This window comes from Mauremys mutica, chromosome 1 (assembly GCF_020497125.1).
Source record: "Mauremys mutica isolate MM-2020 ecotype Southern chromosome 1, ASM2049712v1, whole genome shotgun sequence".
NCBI classification, from domain to species: Eukaryota; Metazoa; Chordata; order Testudines; family Geoemydidae; genus Mauremys; species Mauremys mutica.
This window is the reverse complement of record NC_059072.1, coordinates 439,355-459,458: the sequence shown is the minus strand read 5'-3', so window position 1 is coordinate 459,458 and position 20,104 is coordinate 439,355. Positions and strand designations below refer to the sequence as shown.

General features: G+C 57.9%; 1 protein-coding gene across 2 annotated transcripts; it reads left to right on the top strand.

The window, feature by feature from the left end:
- Positions 1-4,355: 4,355 nt before the first annotated feature.
- On the top strand, positions 4,356-19,759 carry ARSA (arylsulfatase A). 2 transcript variants are annotated; one of them, XM_045028333.1, is made up of 9 exons: positions 4,356-4,460; positions 5,305-5,645; positions 12,964-13,204; positions 14,774-14,992; positions 15,324-15,493; positions 16,225-16,349; positions 16,770-16,897; positions 17,445-17,547; positions 17,688-19,759. In XM_045028333.1, exons 2-9 carry the CDS (start codon positions 5,416-5,418, stop codon positions 17,990-17,992), a joined length of 1,521 nt encoding a protein of 506 aa, XP_044884268.1. In that variant the 5' UTR covers positions 4,356-4,460; positions 5,305-5,415; the 3' UTR covers positions 17,993-19,759. The 2 variants fall into 2 exon arrangements, with proteins under 2 accessions (XP_044884268.1, XP_044884276.1); XM_045028341.1 differs by having other exon boundaries at positions 4,397-4,460; positions 5,477-5,645.
- Positions 19,760-20,104: the final 345 nt, after the last annotated feature.

The following is a 20,104-nucleotide window of genomic DNA, read 5'->3' as shown; positions in this document are numbered from 1 at the left end:
TCTCTGTTCCAACCCCTGCAGAGAGGCATGGTGTCCATGGTTAGGCAGACAGGGTGATTTGAGCCCACTGTGCCCGTGTTAGGTAAAAAGCAAGTCCTACTCACCTCTCCAGCACCCGAGTTTGTGCGGAGTTGGTATAGGGCTCAGAAATCTGTCAGAGACCAGACAACAATTCGTTGATCAACGGGCTCACACCATCCTTAGCTTAAAAGCAGAGCTTCGGAGTAAGTGTGGCAAGTTTATTAGGGGTGAGCATCAATGTTTATACACAGAAGTAAACAAAGTGATTAACAGATCTTAATGGTCATGCATAATCTATCAAGATTCTACAGGATAAAACAGGTTAAAATGTAAATTAGAAAAGACAAAGGAGGAGATGGCTACTCATTGGGAGCGGGGAGGTGTCAGGAGTAGTTCGCAGGTCAGAGCTTTGATTAAAAGTTTCAGATAGAGACATCAAGTCTGGATTAAGTTTAAACTCATGAAAAGTTCAGACTCAACACCCGTGTCATTTCTTCCACTTATATTTGCTGCGTAAAGAGCAACAGACCCAGCGTGCAGCTTGGCTAATTTCAGATCCACTGACTCTGAGTAGCACAAGCCATGAGTAGCAGAGCAAGTTAAGCTGGCATAAGCAGCCCACCCTGGCCGGAGGTGAGGGATCCAAACCAGCCTGACACATGCAGCTAGGCACGCAGAGGTTGTGGCTGCTCCGTCTGCAGTGCTGGAATGACAACTCTCTGCTTTGTCTCCCCCCTTCTCCTCCCACAGCTCCCTGGCATGTGCCCGTGGCTTGGCGGAGCAGGTGCCTCACTGGGAATGAATCCAGCTGGGAATTAGCCCAAAGCCTGTGGCACCAGGCAGAGGACATTTAACCCACAAGCTCGCCCCGGGGACTTGGCTGAACATCCCTGAAGCAGCTGCTTATAGTGTTCTATGAAAGTGAAGTGAAACCTGCCACACAACTGGAGTCGCCCTGTATTCCCAGAGACCTGGAAGAAAACATAAAATCATCACTGATAAAGTTTACAACTGAGCCAAAGACTCGGAGGGTGGTGAACGATGAAGAGGACAGGTCATCGACTGCAATCTGGGTCACGTGGGCAACTGGGCGCACGCAAGTGAGGGTTTATTTTAACAATCTTTCTTGTTCTGGTTACCATTAGCTGGAGAGAGTCTTTCCAGGAAACCCCCCACGTCTGACAGTCTCTTCCATGATAAGCACTGGCCGCCTGGGGAGAAAAGAAGAAGTGAGTTGAGATGGGCTAGGGCTGCTGTTAAAATCCGGTCTCATTTCCTGAAGGCAAACAAGGTACAGACAAGGGGGAAGCAGCAAAGACTGGAAATGTGGCTTCTGCCTTTAGCTGTGACGAGTCTCATTTGTAAGCTCACTGCTAAACCCAGGCCAGCACATGGTTTTATGAGCCAGTCTGAGACCTGGCAAACTTGTACAAGCATCGGGCTGTTTGGGGCACTGCTTTGAACTGCTATTCTGGTCACCGTGTTGCAAAATAGATAGTCCTGGCTGGCTGAGCCAGAGTCTGATTAGACAGAAGGTAACAGGAGAGAGAGAGGAAAGAAAAGGACACATGTGAAGGAGGACAAAGAGTCCTATCCCAGGTGATGACGGGGATTTAACCAGAGCTGGTGGAGGTGTGTCATGGAGCCAAAGGCCCAGTGCTCTGGAGCAGCTCTGGAACAGTCCATGGGAGACCCCCATGGCCAGCTCCAGGCACCTGCCCAGCAAGCAGGTGCTTGGGGTGGCCAAGTTGAAGGGGCGGCACGTCCGGGTCTTCGGCGGAAATTCGGCGGCGGGTCCCTCGGTCCCTCTCGGAGTCAAGGACCAACCGCCAAATTGCCGCCGAAGACTGAAGCGGTGGCGGTAGAGCTGCAGATTGTGATCGCGGCTTCTTCTTTTTTTGTTTTGTGCTGCTTGGGGCGGCAAAAACCCTGGAGCCGGCCCTGGAGCCCCCTTCAGTATGCCAGCCCCCTTAGGTCTTGCTCCGTCGCTAGGGCAAGCCACTTGGCTTCACCGCCTCTTTGGGCCACCCTTGGAGCCTTCGGCACCCCTCCTTCATGTTGTGAGCTCCCTGCAGCAAGTCCTCCTGAGCTGGGCACCGGAGAGAGACTTGTACACCCAAAGGGAGCCATGCACCCACTTCCAGCACCTGCTGCGACTCTCAGCCAGCGAGCTAAAAGCACTCGGGTTTGTTAGACGTCTGGAACACGGCATAGACGGTCCTTGCTTAGCACAGAGAACAGAAAGTTACAGCCTGGTCCATCTTGGGCAGCCCAGAGCCCTCTGACCCCTTTTCTGTCCCGGTTCAGGAGACTCCAGCTTCCAGTAGCCCAAACTTAACAACCCCCCAGCGGGCCCCTCCTCAGTCCTTGTTCTTGTTCCTGGGCAAACACAGCTGGCTTCCTGCAGAGGGGGCGGCCCTCCAGGGTCACTAGTTGCTAGGTACCAAATGTCCAGGCAATTGGAGTGGCCATTGTCCTCTTGGACTGTCCATGGACATGGGCCCCAGGCCCCAGATGGCCAGGCATCAGTCACACCTGGAACTCTGCAACCTTCCCCTACCGCACTGCCAGTAAACCATGCAGCACATAGGGGAAACTGAGGCACACACAGTATTCATACAAAATATTACAGAGAATTCCCCCTCTGTCACAAGATGTCATTGTGATCCCTGTCTCTGGCCTGGCCTGGTCAGGTCACCTCTCAGGATCAGGACGAAGAAGGGACTGTGTTGTCACAGTAGAACGCAGGGTCCCAGGAGAAGGTTGGAGTTGCAGCCGTGATGGTGAAGCTCCCTCCTGCCCCTTCGTTTGTCTTTCAGTCAGCATTGCGGTAGCCAGCTTTCCGCCCAGAGGCTCTTTCTGAGGACACCAAAAGGGAGTGACAGGCTGGCCAAATAGCCTGTCCCCCATGATGTTGTGAAAGTTACTGGTGACCCCCCTTAACAACTAGCAGACAGCCAGTAGAGGGAAACAGAAGCCTCACGTACACAGTAACCTGAACTTTTGAACTGTCTTTCCTCCTCTGCCTTGAAGCAGAAGGAACTAGCTCCAAGCCGGTTTTCACTGACCAGATAACAGTTTCACGGGGTCTGGAAACCACCAATGAAGTGTTAACACGGCATGGTCTTTGTCTGAAAGTGTATAAAAAGTTTGTGAAATTTGTATGAAGCAGAGTTCTTTGTACCTGAGTACAGAACTCTCCTGTTTTCTGCAGAATAAAGCAATCTTTCCTTATCCCTGTCAGGTTGTTATTGGCTCTCAGCTAGACGGACCCGATATTTCGGTAACATGTTGTCCACCAGTTAGGACGAATATCTGACACAGCAATTTTGGTTCACCGATTTCTGGTCCCACATGTCTCTTGTCTACCAGGCATGATCTTAACACAGTCCTGGAGTTATGTCAGTCGCCCTTTTTGTTTGGTCTCCTTCCACCTTTCTGTCTCCCTGGGTCGCTCTAGGTTATTGTGACTCTGTCTGAACTTTCACTTCCTCTTCACAGTTTAGATCACGATACTGGCCTAATGATTACAACAGCCCCTCTTCCTTGCGCCCAGCCCTACCTGGGCTTTAGGGGCCAAGTGGGTGCCTGGAGGAGCACAAGCTGCAGGGTGTTGTGCTCACAGTGCCCTGTGCAGGCCCTGTTGGCATGCTCTGGTGTCCTGGCACAGGCATGCTCTGGCAGGTACCCAGCGTGCTGGCAGGGTCTGCATGGGTGGCATGCTCTGGTGTCCTGGCATTGGCATGCTCTGGTGGGCTGGCACTGGCATGCTCTGGCAGGTACCCAGTGGGCTGGCAGGGTCTGCATGGGTGGCATGCTCTGGTGGGCTGGCACTGGCATGCTCTGGTGGGCTGGCACTGGCATGCTCTGGCAGGTACCCAGTGGGCTGGCAGGGTCTGCACGGGGTGGCTGGAGTGCTGCACTGTACAGCACTGTGCAGTCACCATGGCCTGGGTGGCGAATCCAGGGCCCAGCCCCCAGGGAAATCTCGCCTGCTGTGCCCCGGGCCAGTGCTGGCCAGTGCGTTCTGCGCAGGGGTCACGGGCCCTGGAGTCCGGATGCTGCACACGATGGCAAATGGCCAATCTGCAGCCGGCCTTGGCGGGGCCATGTCTGCCAGTCGCATGTTGCAATGCACACGTGTGTTTCAAGAGTACACGTGTGATGTGTGAGTCTGCTTGGTGGGGCGATGCCCCCAGGCTCCGTGCCCCATCCCAGGCCGTGCCCCCCCTCCTTAGATCCCAGGGACCCCGCCCCTCCCCGCGCAGCCCCCGCCCCTCGGACGCGCGGCCCCTTTAAGGGAGCCCGGCCCTGGGGACTACAGTTCCCAGAATGCCTCGGGCACACGTGACCGGCCCAGCTGAGCGCGGCTCACGTGACTCCAGGCTGGGCGCGGAGAAGTGTCCGCCCGGGGAGAGCCTGCGAGGAGCCCAGTCTCGGTAAGGGCGGCCCGGCCCGGCCCGGCCCCGCCCCGCCCCTCCCCTCTCCTCTGCCCGGCCCGGCCCCTCCCCTCCCCTCTCCTCTGCCCGGTCCGGTGGCTCCGACCGGCTCCTCTGCCGGTCCGGTCCGGTCCCTCTCCTCTGCCCGGTCCGGTGGCTCCGACCGGCTCCTCTGCCCGGTCCGGTCCCTCTCCTCTGCCCGGTCCGGTGGCTCCGACCGGCTCCTCTGCCCGGTCCGGTCCCTCTCCTCTGCCCGGTCCGGTGGCTCCGACCGGGCCCAGGGCAGGGCGGGCCGCGCCGCTGACGCTGGGCGCCCCGAGTCAGTGCCCCCCGCCCTGCCCGACCCGCACCGGTCCGGGGCTTTGCGGCCCCAGCCACGAGCCCAGGAGCAGGGGCTCCCCCGCCCCTTATTCCGCAGAGCCGGCGGCAGCGGGGCCGGGGCCCTGCCCCACAGCCTGGCTCGGAGGGGGCCGCTCTGCAGGCTGCCGGGAGGGGTCGGGAGCGAGATCCAGGGAAAGGCGCGGGGGGTCCGGCCTGCACCTTGAAGCTCCCGGGGAAGGAGTGAGACCGATTCAAACCGCCCCCTTCCTTCTGCTCCAGTGTGCAGGCCAGAGTCCCCCGCCTGCTTTGCCCTGGATGTGCCCCCCGCTCGGGGAGCCTCCATAGCCCTTCCTGGCAGCCTGTGGGGCAGGGGGCCCGGCTCTGCTGCTGCCTGCTCTGCAGAAAGGGGGCTGGAGAGCCCTGGCGCCTCTCTCTCCCGGAACACCCTGGGCTTGGCTGCTAGAAGCAGTTAGCTAATGTAGTGCAGCCATTACTGTGGGCTAAGCTCTGTTTTCTCTGGCAGGTCGTGGGTGGAGAGGCCCTGCCCGGGCCAGTGGGCAGCGGGGGATATCTGGATGGCCAGAGGAGGGTCTGCTGAGAGACTCCTGTCCATGCTCGGGGGGCCTCTGGGGACATGAGGTGGGCGTGTATCTGGCTCCTCTGTCCCCTGGGCCCACTGGTCTTGCTCTCTGCAGCCACAAATCCTCCCAACATCCTGTTAATCTTTGCGGATGACCTGGGGTTTGGAGATTTGGGAAGCTATGGGCACCCCACCTCAGCCACGCCAAACCTGGACAAGATGGCAGCCAGGGGCCTGAGATTCACCGACTTCTATGCCAGCTGCCCACTCTGCAGCCCCTCGCGGTAGGTCCAGCGTCGTCCCAGTCTGCAGCCTCTCCCAGGGCAGAGCAGGAAACTGGCTGGTGGTCTCTGAAGGCAGGGCACTGAGAAGCAGCAGAGAATTGAATGGGGGCCACAGGGGGCTGTCTAATGTCCTCCCTACTGAACTGCGGGAGGGGGATAAATGGCCTGGTAGTAATGTCTGTGGGTGATTTTGCTGCCAGCAGGGACAGAGACAGGATCAGGGTGAGCCGACAGCTGCACATCCGTGCTGGTGGCAGCAGCTGTGCGACCGAACGGCCCTGCAGCTAGCCCTGAGATTGTGAAATTGTTTAAAAGGTTAAATCGTCTCACCTTCTCCCCCATCGTGTGTGCGACAGGTAGAATTGTAGGGTGCGGCAGCTATGGAGCTTACTGCAGGAGTTCTCACTTGAGGACCCGGCTGGGATCGGGGCTCCCTTGTGCCAGGCACGGTACAGAGGCAGACAGTCCCTGCCTGAAGACTTCACGGTGCAGTGCAAGGAATGGGGTGGGTGTGTGTGAGAGAGATGTGGGAGTCAGGACTCCAGCTCACTTCCCACCTACACCCCTTAGATGGGAGCCACTGTGAATTCCTGCGGGGCTGGATTGAGGCTGGTGCGCTCCAGCTGGGAGTCTCTGTAGCTCCTGAGCAAAGCCCAAGGCAGCCAGGCCCCAGTGGTGCAAATCTCACACCTGGGGGAATGAGGCTGTTTTGGGGGAAGGAAAAGTGTTACAATCTGAAGCTTGTCCAGGCAGTGTGTTCTCTTTCTGCACATAGTGTCTCTGTCTGCCCCAGCCTGCTCTTAAAGGGGTAGCTCCCGTTAACCACATCTAATAATGTGCTAATACTTGTTTTACTGACGCACTAAGACCCAAATTCCCTTCTAAGGACACGGTTCAGCAGTGTCTACGCACCCAGGGTGCTGGCGCTAACTTGCATACCAACGTATGTATTTTTTGCCACGCCTGAGTTCATAGTCTTCCGATTTACAGTGCAGACTTCTTCCTCCTGTGAGGTGGGACACCAGGCTCTTACTCTCAGCGGGGGTCAGCCCCTGCAGGAGACACCACACACACTGCCAGCGGGTTACACGAGAATGGCAGGCCATAGCAGAGCATCAGGTCTCAGGATTAATTGTGTTCATTCCAGGAGCAGAGCAGGATCGAGTGGTTACAAGCAGCGCAACCCAAGGGAATGACACCCCATTTGGGTTATTGGGGCATGAATTGGGAAATGGACCTGCAAGCTTTGGCTGGAAGACCTGGAGTGCTAGGGAGCAAGCCAGCCCCCCCAGCAAAGTAGCAGTGTCACGAATCGCTCTCTGTAGTGGGTGACTGAGCTGCAGGGCGCTAGCGTAGGTTGCATTAGCACCTAATTTGCTCTTGACAGACAGTGTGGCCACATGGCTGAGCCTTGTGACTGTGCTGCATGAGCGATGCGGAGTCTAGCCCAGCTCAGTCTGAAGGGACCTTGTGAAGGGTGGCCCTAGTAGGGTGCAGGAGAGCTGGGTTCCAGTCCTGGCTCTGCAACTGGCCTGCTGGGTGACCTCGGGCAAGTCCCTTCCCCGCTCCGTGATTCAGCTTCCCTGTCTCACATGGAGCTCCCACCTCCTTTGTAAAGTGCTGGGAGATCTGCTGGTGTCGGCTGACATGCCAAGGGGGGAATGAGTTACCCCAGAGTATGGCATGTTGGCTTGCACAAAGGGACAGAAATGTTCACATCCATCTGGGGAAGAGCGGGAACTAGAGCTTCTGGGGTCTGGGCTTGGTGTTTTTAGGGCACTTTCCCCCTGGCTGCCGGAAAAGGTGAGGAGAAGATGCTTGTGATGTTCCCTTCTGGTGCTGTCTGGACTGGTGATCTGCTAGGTTACCCCAATCCTTGACTCTGGGAGCCAGCCTGACCCTGCTCTGCTGTGAGAACCCCCACTCCTGGGCTGTTCACACACAGCCTCTGCCGTGTCCGCTGCTCCTTGGATTGTGCAACCAAATGACACTAGCCAATATCTCCAGTCCCAGACACAACCCTAGGAACCTCCGTCTTGCAGTGTCCAGTTATGGCTGCTGGATGCTGCAAGCTTATATGAGTTCATCAATTTAACAAAGAAATTGATATGTACCAGGCTTGTTATCCCAAGGAGAGTCTCTGACACGCTTCAAACCAAACACACTGCTTCAGGTAGAACAAACAAACACATTTATTAACTGAAAGCTTGACTTATAATCACTTAAAATCTAAGCATAACAAGTTGTATTTGGTCAAATGAAACAAAAGCAAAATGCATTCTAAGCTGATCTTAACACTTTCACTGCCCTTACAATCTGAGATGCTTCTCACCACAGGCTGGCTGGCTGCCCTTCAGCCAGGCTCTCCCCTTTTGATCAGCACTTCAGTCGCTTGGGGGTAGTGTCTGTAGATGGAGAAGGAAGAGCATGTCAAATGTCTCTCCCTTTTATCATGTCCTTTCATAGAATCCTAGAAGATGAGGGTTGTAAAGAACCTCAGGAGGTCATCTAGTCCAACCCCCTGCTCAAAGCAGGGCCAATCCCCAGACAGATTTTTACCCCAGTTCCCTAAATGGCCCCCTCAAGGATTGAACTCGCAACCCTGGGTTTAGCAGGCCAATGCTCAAACCACTGAGCTATCCCTCCTGCCCTCTTCTTCCCATGCTGCTTCAGAGTCAGGTGAGCATTACCTCATCGCAGTCCTGAACAGCCCAAAGGAAGGGGGGTGGGTGACTCACTCAAGAGTCCAGCAGATCCTTTGTTGCTGCCTAGGCCAGCATCTTTTGTTCCTGTGAGGCTGGGCTGGGTTTGTTCCATACAGGCCTTGATGAGGTGTGAGCTGCCTCTCTGCTCTTAGAGAGTTTTTGTCTGGGCTTATTTTAAGCCATGAGGATACATTTTCAGCCTCATAACTATATATGTGAAATTATAACCTATAACAGGGGTAGACAACGTATGGCACGCATACCGAAGGTGGCATGCAAGCTGATTTTCAATGGCACTCACGCTGCCCAGGTTCTGGCCACTGGTCCAGGGGGCTCTGCATTTTAATTTAATTTTAAAATGAAGTTTCTTAAACATTTTAAAAACCTTATTTACTTTACATACATCAATAGTTAATTATATATTAGACTTATAGAAACAGACCTTCTAAAAACATTAAAATGATTACTGGCACGCGAAACCTTAAATTAGAGTGAATGAATGAAGACTTGGCACACCACTTCTGAAAGGTTGCCGACCCCTGACCTATAACATTACTATCACATTACTGTAATGATTACTATAACATCACTATAATAACACAGCTCAGTGCATCATGAGCCTTCCAAAGACACCCGACAGGACAAACTTTGCATTGGATACCACACAGTCATTTTATAGAGATGAACATGGGGGTGTAGGGTGTTCCCACAAGGTACCGAACGTCACAACGCTGTCTTGGGTTTTGCTTTCCCAGCATTGTGTGAAGCCTGGAACCTTCTGAGCTATGGCGAGATGACCTAGAGAGGGGCCTAAACTGTTTGATGGTGAGAGTTTCCAGCGCCAGTGCAGAGGGAGAGATGGGGCGTGCGCAGCATGTGGTGCATGGCGGTGTGGAGCCGGTGCAGAGGGAGAGATGGGGCGTGCACAGCATGTGGTGCACGGTGGTGTGGAGCCAGCAGAGAGTTTGTGGCAAGAGTGGAGAGGGAGAGATGGGACATGTGCAGTGTGTGGGGCACGTCTGTGAGGAGTTTGCAGCACTGGTGCAGAGGGAGAGATGGGTCGTGCGCAGCCTGTGGTGCACGGTGGTGTGGAGCTGGCGGGGAGTTTGTGGTAACAGTGGAGAGGGAGAAATGGGATGTGCTGTGTGTGGTGCACGGTGGTGTGGAGCTGACAGGGAGTTTGCAGCACTGGTGCAGAGGGAGAGATGGGTCGTGCGCAGCCTGTGGTGCACGGTGGTGTGGAGCTGGCGGGGAGTTTGTGGCGACAGTGCAGAGGTAGAAATGGGGCGTGCGCAGCATGTGGTGCACGGCGGTGTGGAGCTGGCGGGGAGTTTGCAGCACTGGTGCAGAGGTAGAAATGGGGCGTGCGCAGCATGTGGTGCACGGCGGTGTGGAGCTGGCGGGGAGTTTGTGGCGACAGTGCAGAGGGAGAGATGGGACGTGCGCAGCATGTGGTGCATGGCGGTGTGGAACTGGCGGGGAGTTTGTGGCGACAGTGGAGAGGGAGAAATGGGATGTGCTGTGTGTGGTGCACGGTGGTGTGGAGCCGGCGGGGAATTTGTAGCACTGGTGCAGAGGGAGAGATGGTGCGTGCATCCTCTGAGGAATGACAGTATGGAGCTGGCAGGGTGAGGGCTCAGGAGCAGGCTGCAGGAAGCCGGGCTGGAGCTGGAAAGGCAGTGCAGGGAAGATATATTAAGGTGGGAATAGTCCTGTGGGGGAGCAGGCGGCACGTAGTCGCATATCCTGGGATGGCCTGTGGGCTGCAGCGCAGCTGTTTGTAATCCCTGGTAAGGATGGTCCAGTTGTGTATTTGCCATTCAGCAGCGGATTCAATACCATCCCCAGTGACATCAGTGCTGGCCTAAGGCAGGGAGAGACGTGATCCCTGGGACTCTAACATGGCCACGGGTAATGTGGTACGATTGCAGAACGAGTGGCTGACTCAGTGGTCTGCACCAACTCTTTGGTGATGTGGATGGCCTGGCTGTCACACGAGGACAGGTGAAGTGGCACAAAGGGGATTGGAGACTTCACAGAAGTGGCAAGAAAAAGGCTTTTAGGTCAATGATGGTAAAAACAAATGTCTGGCTGGAAGCAGACGATAAGCTTTTGGTCGAGCATACCTAGTAGTTCAGAACCATAGATAACAAGTCATAGAATATCAGAGTTGGAAGGGACCTCAGGAGGTATCTAGTCCAACCCCCTGCTCAAAGCAGGACCAATTCCCAACTAAATCATCCAGCCAGGGCTTTGTCAAGCCTGACCTTAAAAACCTCTAAGGAAGGAGAGTCCACCACCTCCCTAGGTAACCCATTCCAGTGCTTCACCACCCTCCTAGTGAAATAGTGTTTCCTAATATCCAACCTAAACCTCCCCCACTGCAACTTGAGACCATTACCCCTTGTTCTCAGAAAGAACAGGAGCACTTGTGGCACCTTAGAGACTAACAAATTTATTTGAGCATAAGCTTTCGTGGGCTACAGCCCACTTCTTCAAATGCATGGAATGGAACATATATTGAGGAGATATATATACACGTACAGAGAGCACCTTTTCATGATCTCTGTATGTGTATATATGTCTCCTCAATATATGTTTCATTCCATGCATCTGAAGAAGTGGGCTGTAGCCCATGAAAGTTTATGCTCAAATAAATTTGTTAGTCTCTAAGGTGCCACAAGTGCTCCTGTTCTTTTTGCGGATACAGACTAACACGGCTGCTACTCTGACTCCTTGTTCTGTCATCTGCTACCACTGAGAACAGTCTAGATCCATCCTCTTTGCAGCCCCCTTTCAGGTACTTGAAAGCAGCTCTCAAATCCCCCTTCATTTCTGCAGACTAAACAATCCCAGTTCCCTCAGCCTCTCCTCATAAGTCATGTGTTCCAGCCCCCTAATCATTTTTGTTGCCCTGCGCTGGACTTTTTCCAATTTTTCCACATCCTTTTTGTAGTGTGGGGCCCAAAACTGGACACAGTACTCCAGATGAGGCCTCACCAATGTCGAATAGAGGGGAATGATCACATCCCTCGATCTGCTGGCAATGCCCCTACTTATACAACCCAAAATGCCATTAGCCTTCTTGGCAACAAGGGCACACTGTTGACTCATATCCAGCTTCTCATCCACTGTAACCCCTAGGTCCTTTTCTGCAGACCTGCTGCCAAGCCACTTGGTCCCCAGCCTGTAGCAGTGCATGGGATTCTTCTGTCCTAAGTGCAGGACTCTGCACTTGTCTTTGTTGAACCTCATCAGGTTTCTTTTAGCCTAATCCTCTAATTTGTCTAGGTCCCTCTGTATCCTATCCCTACCCTCCAGCGTATCTACCACTCCTCCCAGTTTAGTGTCATCTGCAAACTCGCTGAGGGTGCAGTCCATGCCATCCTCCAGATCATTAATGAAGATATTGAACAAAACTGGCCCCAGGACCGACCCTTGGGGCACTCCGCTTGATACTGGCTGCCAACTAGACATGGAGCCATTGATCACTACCCATTGAGCCCGACCATCTAGCCAGTTTTCTATCCACCTTACCGTCCATTCATCCAGCCCATACTTCTTTAACTTGCTGGCAAGAATACTGTGGGAGACTGTATCAAAAGCTTTGCTAAAGTCAAGGAATAACACATCCACTGCTTTCCCCTCATCCACAGAGCCAGTTATCTCCTCATAGAAGGCAATTAGGTTAGTCAGGCATGACTTGCCCTTGGTGACTCCATGCTGACTGTTCCTGATCACTTTCCTCTCCTCTAAGTGCTTCAGAATGGATTCCTTGAGGACCTGCTCCATGATTTTTCTAGGGACTGACGTGAGGCTGACTGGCCTTCCCTTGCCGTGAGGTGTTGGTACCATTGAACAAAACACCTCCCTCCAGGGCAGGGGTGGGTAAACTACAGGGCAGGGGTGGGTAAACTCCAGCCAGTCAGGGCTTTGGATCCAGCCTGTGGGATTGCCCCCTGCAGCTCCTATTGGCCGGGAACGGGGAACCACGGCCAATGGGAGCTTCAGAGGAGGTACCCGCGGGTGAGGGCAGCACGGGGAGCCCTCTGCTCTCCCTCCCACCCCGCCCTGGGGCTGCAGGGACATGGTGCTGGCTCCTTCCAGGAGTGGCACGGGGCCAGGGCTGGCAGGGAGTCTGCCTTAGCCCCGCTGCCACTCTGGAGCTGCTCAAGGTAATTGGCACCGTGCCGGAGCCTGCACCCCAAATCCCTCCTTCACTCCGCACCCCTGCCCTGAGCCACCTGCCACACCCCATGCCTACACCCCAAATCCCTCCTTCACCCTGCACCCCAAACCCCTACCTTGAGCCCCTCGCCCCCAACCCCCTGCCCTGAGCCCCCTCCCGCACTCTGAACCCCCTCTTGTGCCCCAACCCCTTGCTCTGAGCCTCTTCCTGCACACTGCACCCCCTCCCGCACCCCAACCCCCTGCCCTAGCCCTACATTCATGGCCCTGCATGCAATTTCCCCACCCAGATGTGGCCCTTGGGACAAAAAGTTTGCCCCCTCACTCCAGGGGCTCGACTGGGCCGGGAGCTTGGCAGCCCCTATGGGCGTGGGCACAGGACTTCTCCGGCTGCTCCAGCTTTTCTCAGCTCCTCTCATCCCCAGGGCGGCCCTGCTGACGGGTCGGTACCAGACACGCTCCGGGGTTTACCCTGGCGTGTTCTACCCCGGCTCCCGGGGAGGCCTCCCGCTGTCCGAGGTCACCATCGCGGAGGTGCTGAAGGCTCGGGGCTACGCCACGGCTATGGTCGGCAAATGGCACCTGGGACTGGGGGCCAATGGCTCCTTCCTGCCCATCCACCAGGGCTTTGACCACTTCCTGGGGGTGCCGTACTCCCACGACCAGGTGAGCCTCTGGCCTCCTGGGGCACAGGCCTGGGGGGTGTCCCGGTCTCCTGGCAGTGCTGGGAGCATGTCTAGGGGCCGGGAAGGGATCAGTACTGTGCCTGGGGCAATGGGAGGCTGGGGCTGATTTGGGATGGTGCCTGAGGGAGCTGGGTCAGAAGGCTGATGGTGGCTGGGAGGGGATCCAGGCTGGGCCATGGGGGCAAGACGGGGAGCTGAATGGGGTGCTGGAGGCGTGGCTGGGCTAGCAGGAGGCTGGGCCATGCTGGGTCTGGATCTCTCTGGAGTGGAGGCTGAGTGAGGCAGGCTGTGTCTGTGTCTGCGGGGTGCAGGGGTTGGGAGGGATTGTTGGGTCAGTGGCTAGGGGCAGGTGAATGGGGAGGGCTGGGCGGGTCAGTGGCTGGAGGGGGGCATGGGCTGGATTGATATGGGGCTGGGAGGGGCACATTGGGTCAGTTTCTTGGGGCATGTGCTGAGTGAATGGGGGTTGGGAGGGTTGGTTGGGTCAGTGTCTTGGGGGTGGGTGAGGCAGGCTGGTTCTGTCTTTTGGGGGCACAGGCTGGGTGAATGGGGGCAGGGTGGGTGAGAGACTGGAGGTGGGCATGGGCTGGGTGAGTGGGATTGGGAGGGATGGATGGGTCAGTGTCTGGGGGGCAGGTGGATGTGCCCCTCCGTGCGCTTCCCACAGCGAGTCCACCCAGATGGGGCCCTGGGGAAGCCACAGGGTCCTGCACCCCCACTTCGCAGTCAGATGTGACTCTCAGCCAGCCAGTGACACAGAGATTTATTAGATGACAGGAACAGGGTCTAATCCAGAGCTTGTAGGTTCAGAGAACGGGACTCCTCGGCCGGATCCCTCAGCCAGGTCCATTCTGGGGCCCAGCGAGCCAGACAACCTGGTCTGCCCTCACTTCCCATCCCCAGCCAGCCCCAAACTGAACCCCCCTCCAGCCCCTCCTCCTCTGCTGAGTTCCTTTCCCGGGCCAGGAGCTCACCTGACCTCTTTGTTCTCCCACACCTTTAGCATCCCCTTGCGGGGGGTGGGGGGTGGGAAGGGCCCTGGCCATTAGTTGCCAGGAGACAAAGGGTCGGCCAGAAACGGAGGCCCCCCCCCACGGTGTTCAGAGGAAACATTCCCGCTTTGTCACAGGGGTGCTGTGGGGAAGGGGTTGCTGTAGGGGGGAATGGGGTCCTGGCCCCTGGGGAAGGGTTGGGTTGTGGGGTGCTGTGGGGAAGGGGTTCCTATAGGGCAGGATGGGGTCCAGGCCCCTGGGGAAGGGTTGGGTTGTGGGGTGCTGTGGGGAAGGGGTTCCTATAGGGCAGGATGGGGTCCAGGCCCCACGGGGAGACGCGAGAGCTGCCACTCTCCAGAGTGATTTGCGGGGTATGAACTGGTCATTGGGTGGGCGTTGAGCCTCGTCCTTGGGGCACTGTGCTGTGGCCTGGTCCTGGGACGCGGGAAGGGAGGGCGCCTGCGTCTCAGGGGTTGGAGCTCGGGGGGGTGGGGGGCTGGTACCCTGCTGTCCACCAGGCGGGGATACAGAGCAGAGCGTCTCTCCTCTCACTCCAGGGCCCCTGCCAGAATCTCACCTGCTTCCCCCCAGACACCAAGTGCTTTGGGACATGCGACCAGGGCGTGGTGCCCGTCCCACTGCTCCTAAACCAGAGCATCCTGCAGCAGCCGCTCGCCTTCCCCCAGCTGGTGCCGCTCTACAACAAGTTCTCTCGCGACTTCATTGCTGACTGCGCCCGCCGGGACCGCCCCTTCTTTCTCTACTACGCCTCTCATGTAGGTGCCGGGCGGGCGGCCTCGGGTGGGCATGGGACCTGGGGCTTGGCCAGGATAGAGGGTAGTTGGGGGCACTTGGATGTGCTGGGGAGGCTGGGTGGTGGTGGGGAGGCCTAGAGATCCTGGGGGGCAGGGCAAGGGGGCACCTGTACCCCCCTCCTGCAGCACAGCATGATGGATGGCCCCCGCTTGGTTCCCGGAGGAAGGGAAAAGCCCCCCCCCCAGCTTCCTCCCCAGCCTGGCAGCCCCTGGCTCTGCTGGGAGAGGTGGCTGGTCCCGGCTCTGCCATCTGCTGCAGGGATCCCCTCTCACTGGCTGCTCCTTTGCCCAGCACACCCACTACCCCCAGTTTGGGAGCCAGGAGTACGTGGGCCAGTCGCTGCGGGGCCCCTTTGGGGACGCCCTCATGGAGTTTGACGGCTCAGTGGGGCTCCTGCTCCAGGCACTGCAGGAGCATGGCCTGGAGGGGAACACGCTGGTCTTCTTCACCGCGGACAATGGGTGAGTGTGAGCGAGCTGGGGAGCCCCCCCTCCCGCCAGGGATGGGAGACTGTGGGGCTGAGCGTGGTCTGGGGTGGGAGTGGCACTCTCAGGGATATGGGGGGGATGAGGCAGGGGGATTTGGGAGGTGCTGGGGAGGTTGTGGGTAGGTAGGGATAGAACAAGGAGGTTTTGGGGGTGTTCAGGGCAGGGGGATTTGGGGTGCTCGAGGGCTGAGGTTTCAGGGGGTGCTGTGGGGGTTGGGGGCAGGTGGGGATCGGGTGCTCGGGGCAGGGGGTGACATGGACCCTCAGGGTGGGGGACATTTGGAATGACATGCAAGTTATGGCGTTGATCTGATTTCAAGTTGTTGGGCTGCTCAGAGTGCTCCCCCCTCCCTCTAGCCTGCCCCACCCCCACAGCTCCCTGCACGCCCTCGGGGCAGTGCAGGGGAGGGGAGCACTAGGGCGGGGAAGGCCCCACCCACACCCCCATTTTCCAGGCGAGGGACATCCCCAGCCTCGTGCTGGAACATCCCTCCAGGCTCCCTCTGGACGCCCGCTGTCCTGTCCTGCCGGCCAGAGCCGCCTGTAGGACCCGAGAGCCAAGGGTCTGCGCCAGCCCGGTGGTGCCCTTCCCTACAGATACCCAGTGGGGCTGTGGTGCCCAAGGGAGCTGGCTGGGAAGGGGCAGCGTGGCAGGACAGTGTTAACCTGTGTGCTTGCTGATGGGCGCTCTCCTCACCCCCGCAGCCCCGAGACCATGCGAATGGCCCGTGGGGGCAGCTCGGGCCTCCTGAAGTGCGGAAAGGGAACAACGTACGAGGGCGGGATGCGGGAGCCTGCGGTGGCTTATTGGCCAGGCCGGATCTCCCCGGGTAAGCCTGGCATTGCTACAAGCTACAGCTCGGGGGGGCCTTCCCCACACTCCTGCTTGGGGTGCGGGGGAGATGACCAGGGAGTGTGCAGGGCTGGCAGGGCGGAGGATCCAAAGGCCTCACCCCTGTGGAGGGGGAACAATGTGTGCCTATGGCTGGGTGGTGTCTGTAGGCCTGGCACCCCAAATTCTGGGCAGAGGAGGCTGTCGCCCCAGGCCCCCTCAGCCCTTCTGCTCTAGGCCCCAGGGCGGTGCTTGGGGGCAGTGGGTGAGGGAGGGGCTCTGGGGGTTGGGGGAGGCGGTTGGACGGGGGGGAGGAGGGTACCAGCCTGCTCGTGGGATGGTGGGGGATATCGCTCGTGTGAGGGAGGGGACTGATGGCCCCTGAGCCTTTTTCCTTGTGCCTGTGGCTGGGCGCCAGGCGTGACCCACGAGATGGCCAGCACCCTGGATGTCCTGCCAACCCTGGCTGCCCTGGCTAAGGTGCCTCTCCCCACTGTCCCGTTGGACGGCTACGACCTGAGCCCGGTGCTCTTTGGAGGTGGGAAGGTGAGTGCCCTGGGCCAGTGCTGCCGCGGTCACGCTGCGAGGATGGGGGGTTGGGGGCACCAGTGTCTGACAGGCTGCCCTTGCCCGTGGGTGCTCCGAACGCTGCTGGGGAGAGGGGCGGGCCAGGGGTGTCCGTGACTCCGGCTGTCTTCACTGCAATAACAAATGCAGCACCGAGTCTGAGCCCTGGTCTGCTGGCGCGGGCTCCTGGGGCTTCGGCTGCGGAGCTCTGAAACTGCAGTGTCGTCATTCAGCCTTGGGCTAGAGCCTGGGCTCTGAGACCCTGTCCGTGGCCGCTGGCCCGTCCCCGTCCCCGTCCGTGGCCCGTCCCCGTCCCCGTCCGTGGCCCGTCCCCGTCCCCGTCCGTGGCCCGTCCCCGTCCCCGTTGGCCCGGCCCATCTCCGTTCCCGTCCGTGGCTGCTGGCTCGGCCCGTCTCCGTCCCCGTCCGTGGCTGCTGGCCCGGCCATGGCTTAGTCACTGCCCTTTCCTCCCCATACGTGGCTCGGCCACTGCCCCGCATGACGCTGCCTCTGGTTGCTTGCACAGAGTCCCCGGCAGATGATGTTCTATTACCCGCCCAGCCCCAGCGAGCTGCTTGGCGTCTTTGCCGTCAGATACGGGAAGCACAAGGCCCATTTCTTCACACAAGGTAGCTACCTCCATGGGGGTGGAATGGGCAGGTCCCCGCTCCTGCATCCTTGTCAGGGTTCTGGTTGTGGTTCCAGCCGAGCCCTGGGGACCCCGGCTGAGTGAAGGTGGCTTCAGCTGCTGTTTGCATTTGTCTCCCAGGTGCCTTCCACAGTGGGACGACCCCCGACCCGGACTGCCATGGGCTGACGCCCCTGACGCCCCACGAGCCCCCACTGCTCTTTGACCTGGAGGCTGACCCTGCAGAGAACTATAACCTGCTGAAGGGTGGTGCCGTGGGGCTGGAGGTGCTGTGGGTGCTGAAGGAGATCCAGCTGCAAAAGGCGCTCTTCGACCAGCGCATGGCGTTTGGGGAAAGCCAGATAGGGAAGGGCACCGACCTTGCCCTCCAGCCCTGCTGTGCCCCCCGCTGCACCCCCAAGCCCTCCTGTTGCCACTGCCCCTAATCTGCCTGCTGCATTGCACCCTCTAATTCTTCCCTCGCCACTGCCTGGAACCCCCCCTGCTCGTCGAAAGCCTCCTGCTGCTGTGCCCAACTCTCTGCTACCACTCTCTAAAGTCCCCGCGCTGGCCTCCCCGCTGCTCTCCCCAAACCTGCCTGCAGCTGGGTGCGCTGCATTGGGGTGCTTCCCTGGCCATCGGAGCTGCCCCCAGACTCCCGCTCCCCAGGCCTGACGCTGAGGTCCCTACGTGCTGGCTGCATGGGGGTGGGGGTGAGCTGCTAGGAGGGGAAGGCGCACTCGTGCAGGTTCCTGGGGGGTGGGGGGGTATTTTATCTCTGCACTGGGAGTCTTTGGCCATTTGACACAAACCTCAGCTCTCCCCCGGGGCGCACTGAGTGCAGGGAGCCCTCTGGAGTCCACTGGGCTCTGGAAGAAAGCAAAGGGCACGCCCTCAGAGCCTAGCACCCCAATGCAGCCAGCCGGGGGCCCGGCGGTACCAGCCGGCTGGAGCAGGACGGCCAGGGAGCAGAGCATGGCTAGCTCTGGCTGCAGTCCCTGGGCCCTGTCATAGCAGTGAGGGCCAAGCCGTATCAATACTGGCGCAGAGGTGGAGTGTAGGGTGCGACGCTAGGATCAAGGCCAGCAGCAGCAGCTGGGGTGCTTGGCCCTGAGCCTGTGGACGGGGGACTGACGAGTGACTCTGCAGTCAGGAGAGGAGCTGTGCAGAGCTCTGGGGCAGGTCCCTTCACCTGCGTGGATGCAGCCAGCTGTGGCTCTGGGAGACAACTTTTGCTTGTTTAAAGGGTGAAATGAGGAAAAACGAGTCCATGGTGTGGCTGCCCTCCAGGCTCAGCTGGTGTTTGCAGTCCCTGGGCAGGTGTGACCAGGGCTGTGTGCACCGGCAGGCCAAGGAGCCAGGGTTCCCAGCCCAGAGCTAGTCCTGAGCCCTTTCGGCAGTGCTCCCGCCCGGGGAGTGAGAGCTGTGAGATGAGCAGGGTAGGCCCAGCCAAGGAGGGCCTAGGCAGCAGCTTGGGATACCCAGGGGAGGAGGGAGCTGCGGGCATCCTGCAGAGAAGGGCCAGGTATGAGCTATGACACGCATGCCCAGACAGGCATGTTACCCCACCGGCTTTACCAGCTTCTCTGTGCTTTACCGAAGGGGGGCGGGTCATGTGTGGTCACTGCTGAGCTAAGCTAGCTGATTGCCATGGGTCTTGCAGGACATTTGTATGGGAAATATTCTGAGATGTAAAGTTCCACAACTACTGGGGCAGAAGCACATCACCTGTGGTGGGATGGGTCTTGGCAAACTCAAGAGTGAGCCCAATCAGTGCTTTCCGACCCAGCTCAGAGCTGTGTGTACAGTCTGGACTGGGTCCAGGCCGCAGCATTGACAGACAAAAGAACCCCAAGGAGAGAGACTGCCACGGGGACCCTCAGGGCTGAGCTGCTGATCATGAAGAAAGTCAGGGGATGTATAGGAGAAGAAGAAAGGGCACAAGATGTTATCCATTACGGCAGGCTCTCTGCCAGGGGAGCGTCCCCTGAAAAGTGGATCCCCGCTCTCTGAACTGGACACACTGACTACTGGATGACAAATGCCTGCTTAGACAGGAAAGCGACTCGCTAACAAGTACAGACTCTAGGTTACATTTTATGTTTTTCTTTTACCTGTAACCTCATGTTTCCAAACTCTCTTCCTTGCTTTTATTCAAATCTGTAACCCGAGCTCTGTTAAATAAACTGAAATCTGGTTTTACTGTAGACACATCCAGGTGCCTTGTGTTGAACTGAAGCGATGCCAGTAAACTGGGGTGCGCTGCTTCCAGAGAAGCAGCGAATAGGTGTCCATTGTGCATGTGCAGAAGATAAGGGACTGGGCGGTGGGGTGTGTAAATTGTAGCCCACAGATGGAAAGAGTGGGGCTTGCAGTAGCCCTTGTAGTCTTGCTGGATCCCTAGGCATAACTAGCAGTGTGAACAAAGGCTGTGAACCAGCGCAGGCCTGGCCTGGCCAGAATAACAACACACTAGGTGGAATTCTTCTTTTGTGTGGCGATTAGTGAACCAGTAAAAGCAACGGCTGGATCGTAAGGGCTCTTATCCTATCCAGAGC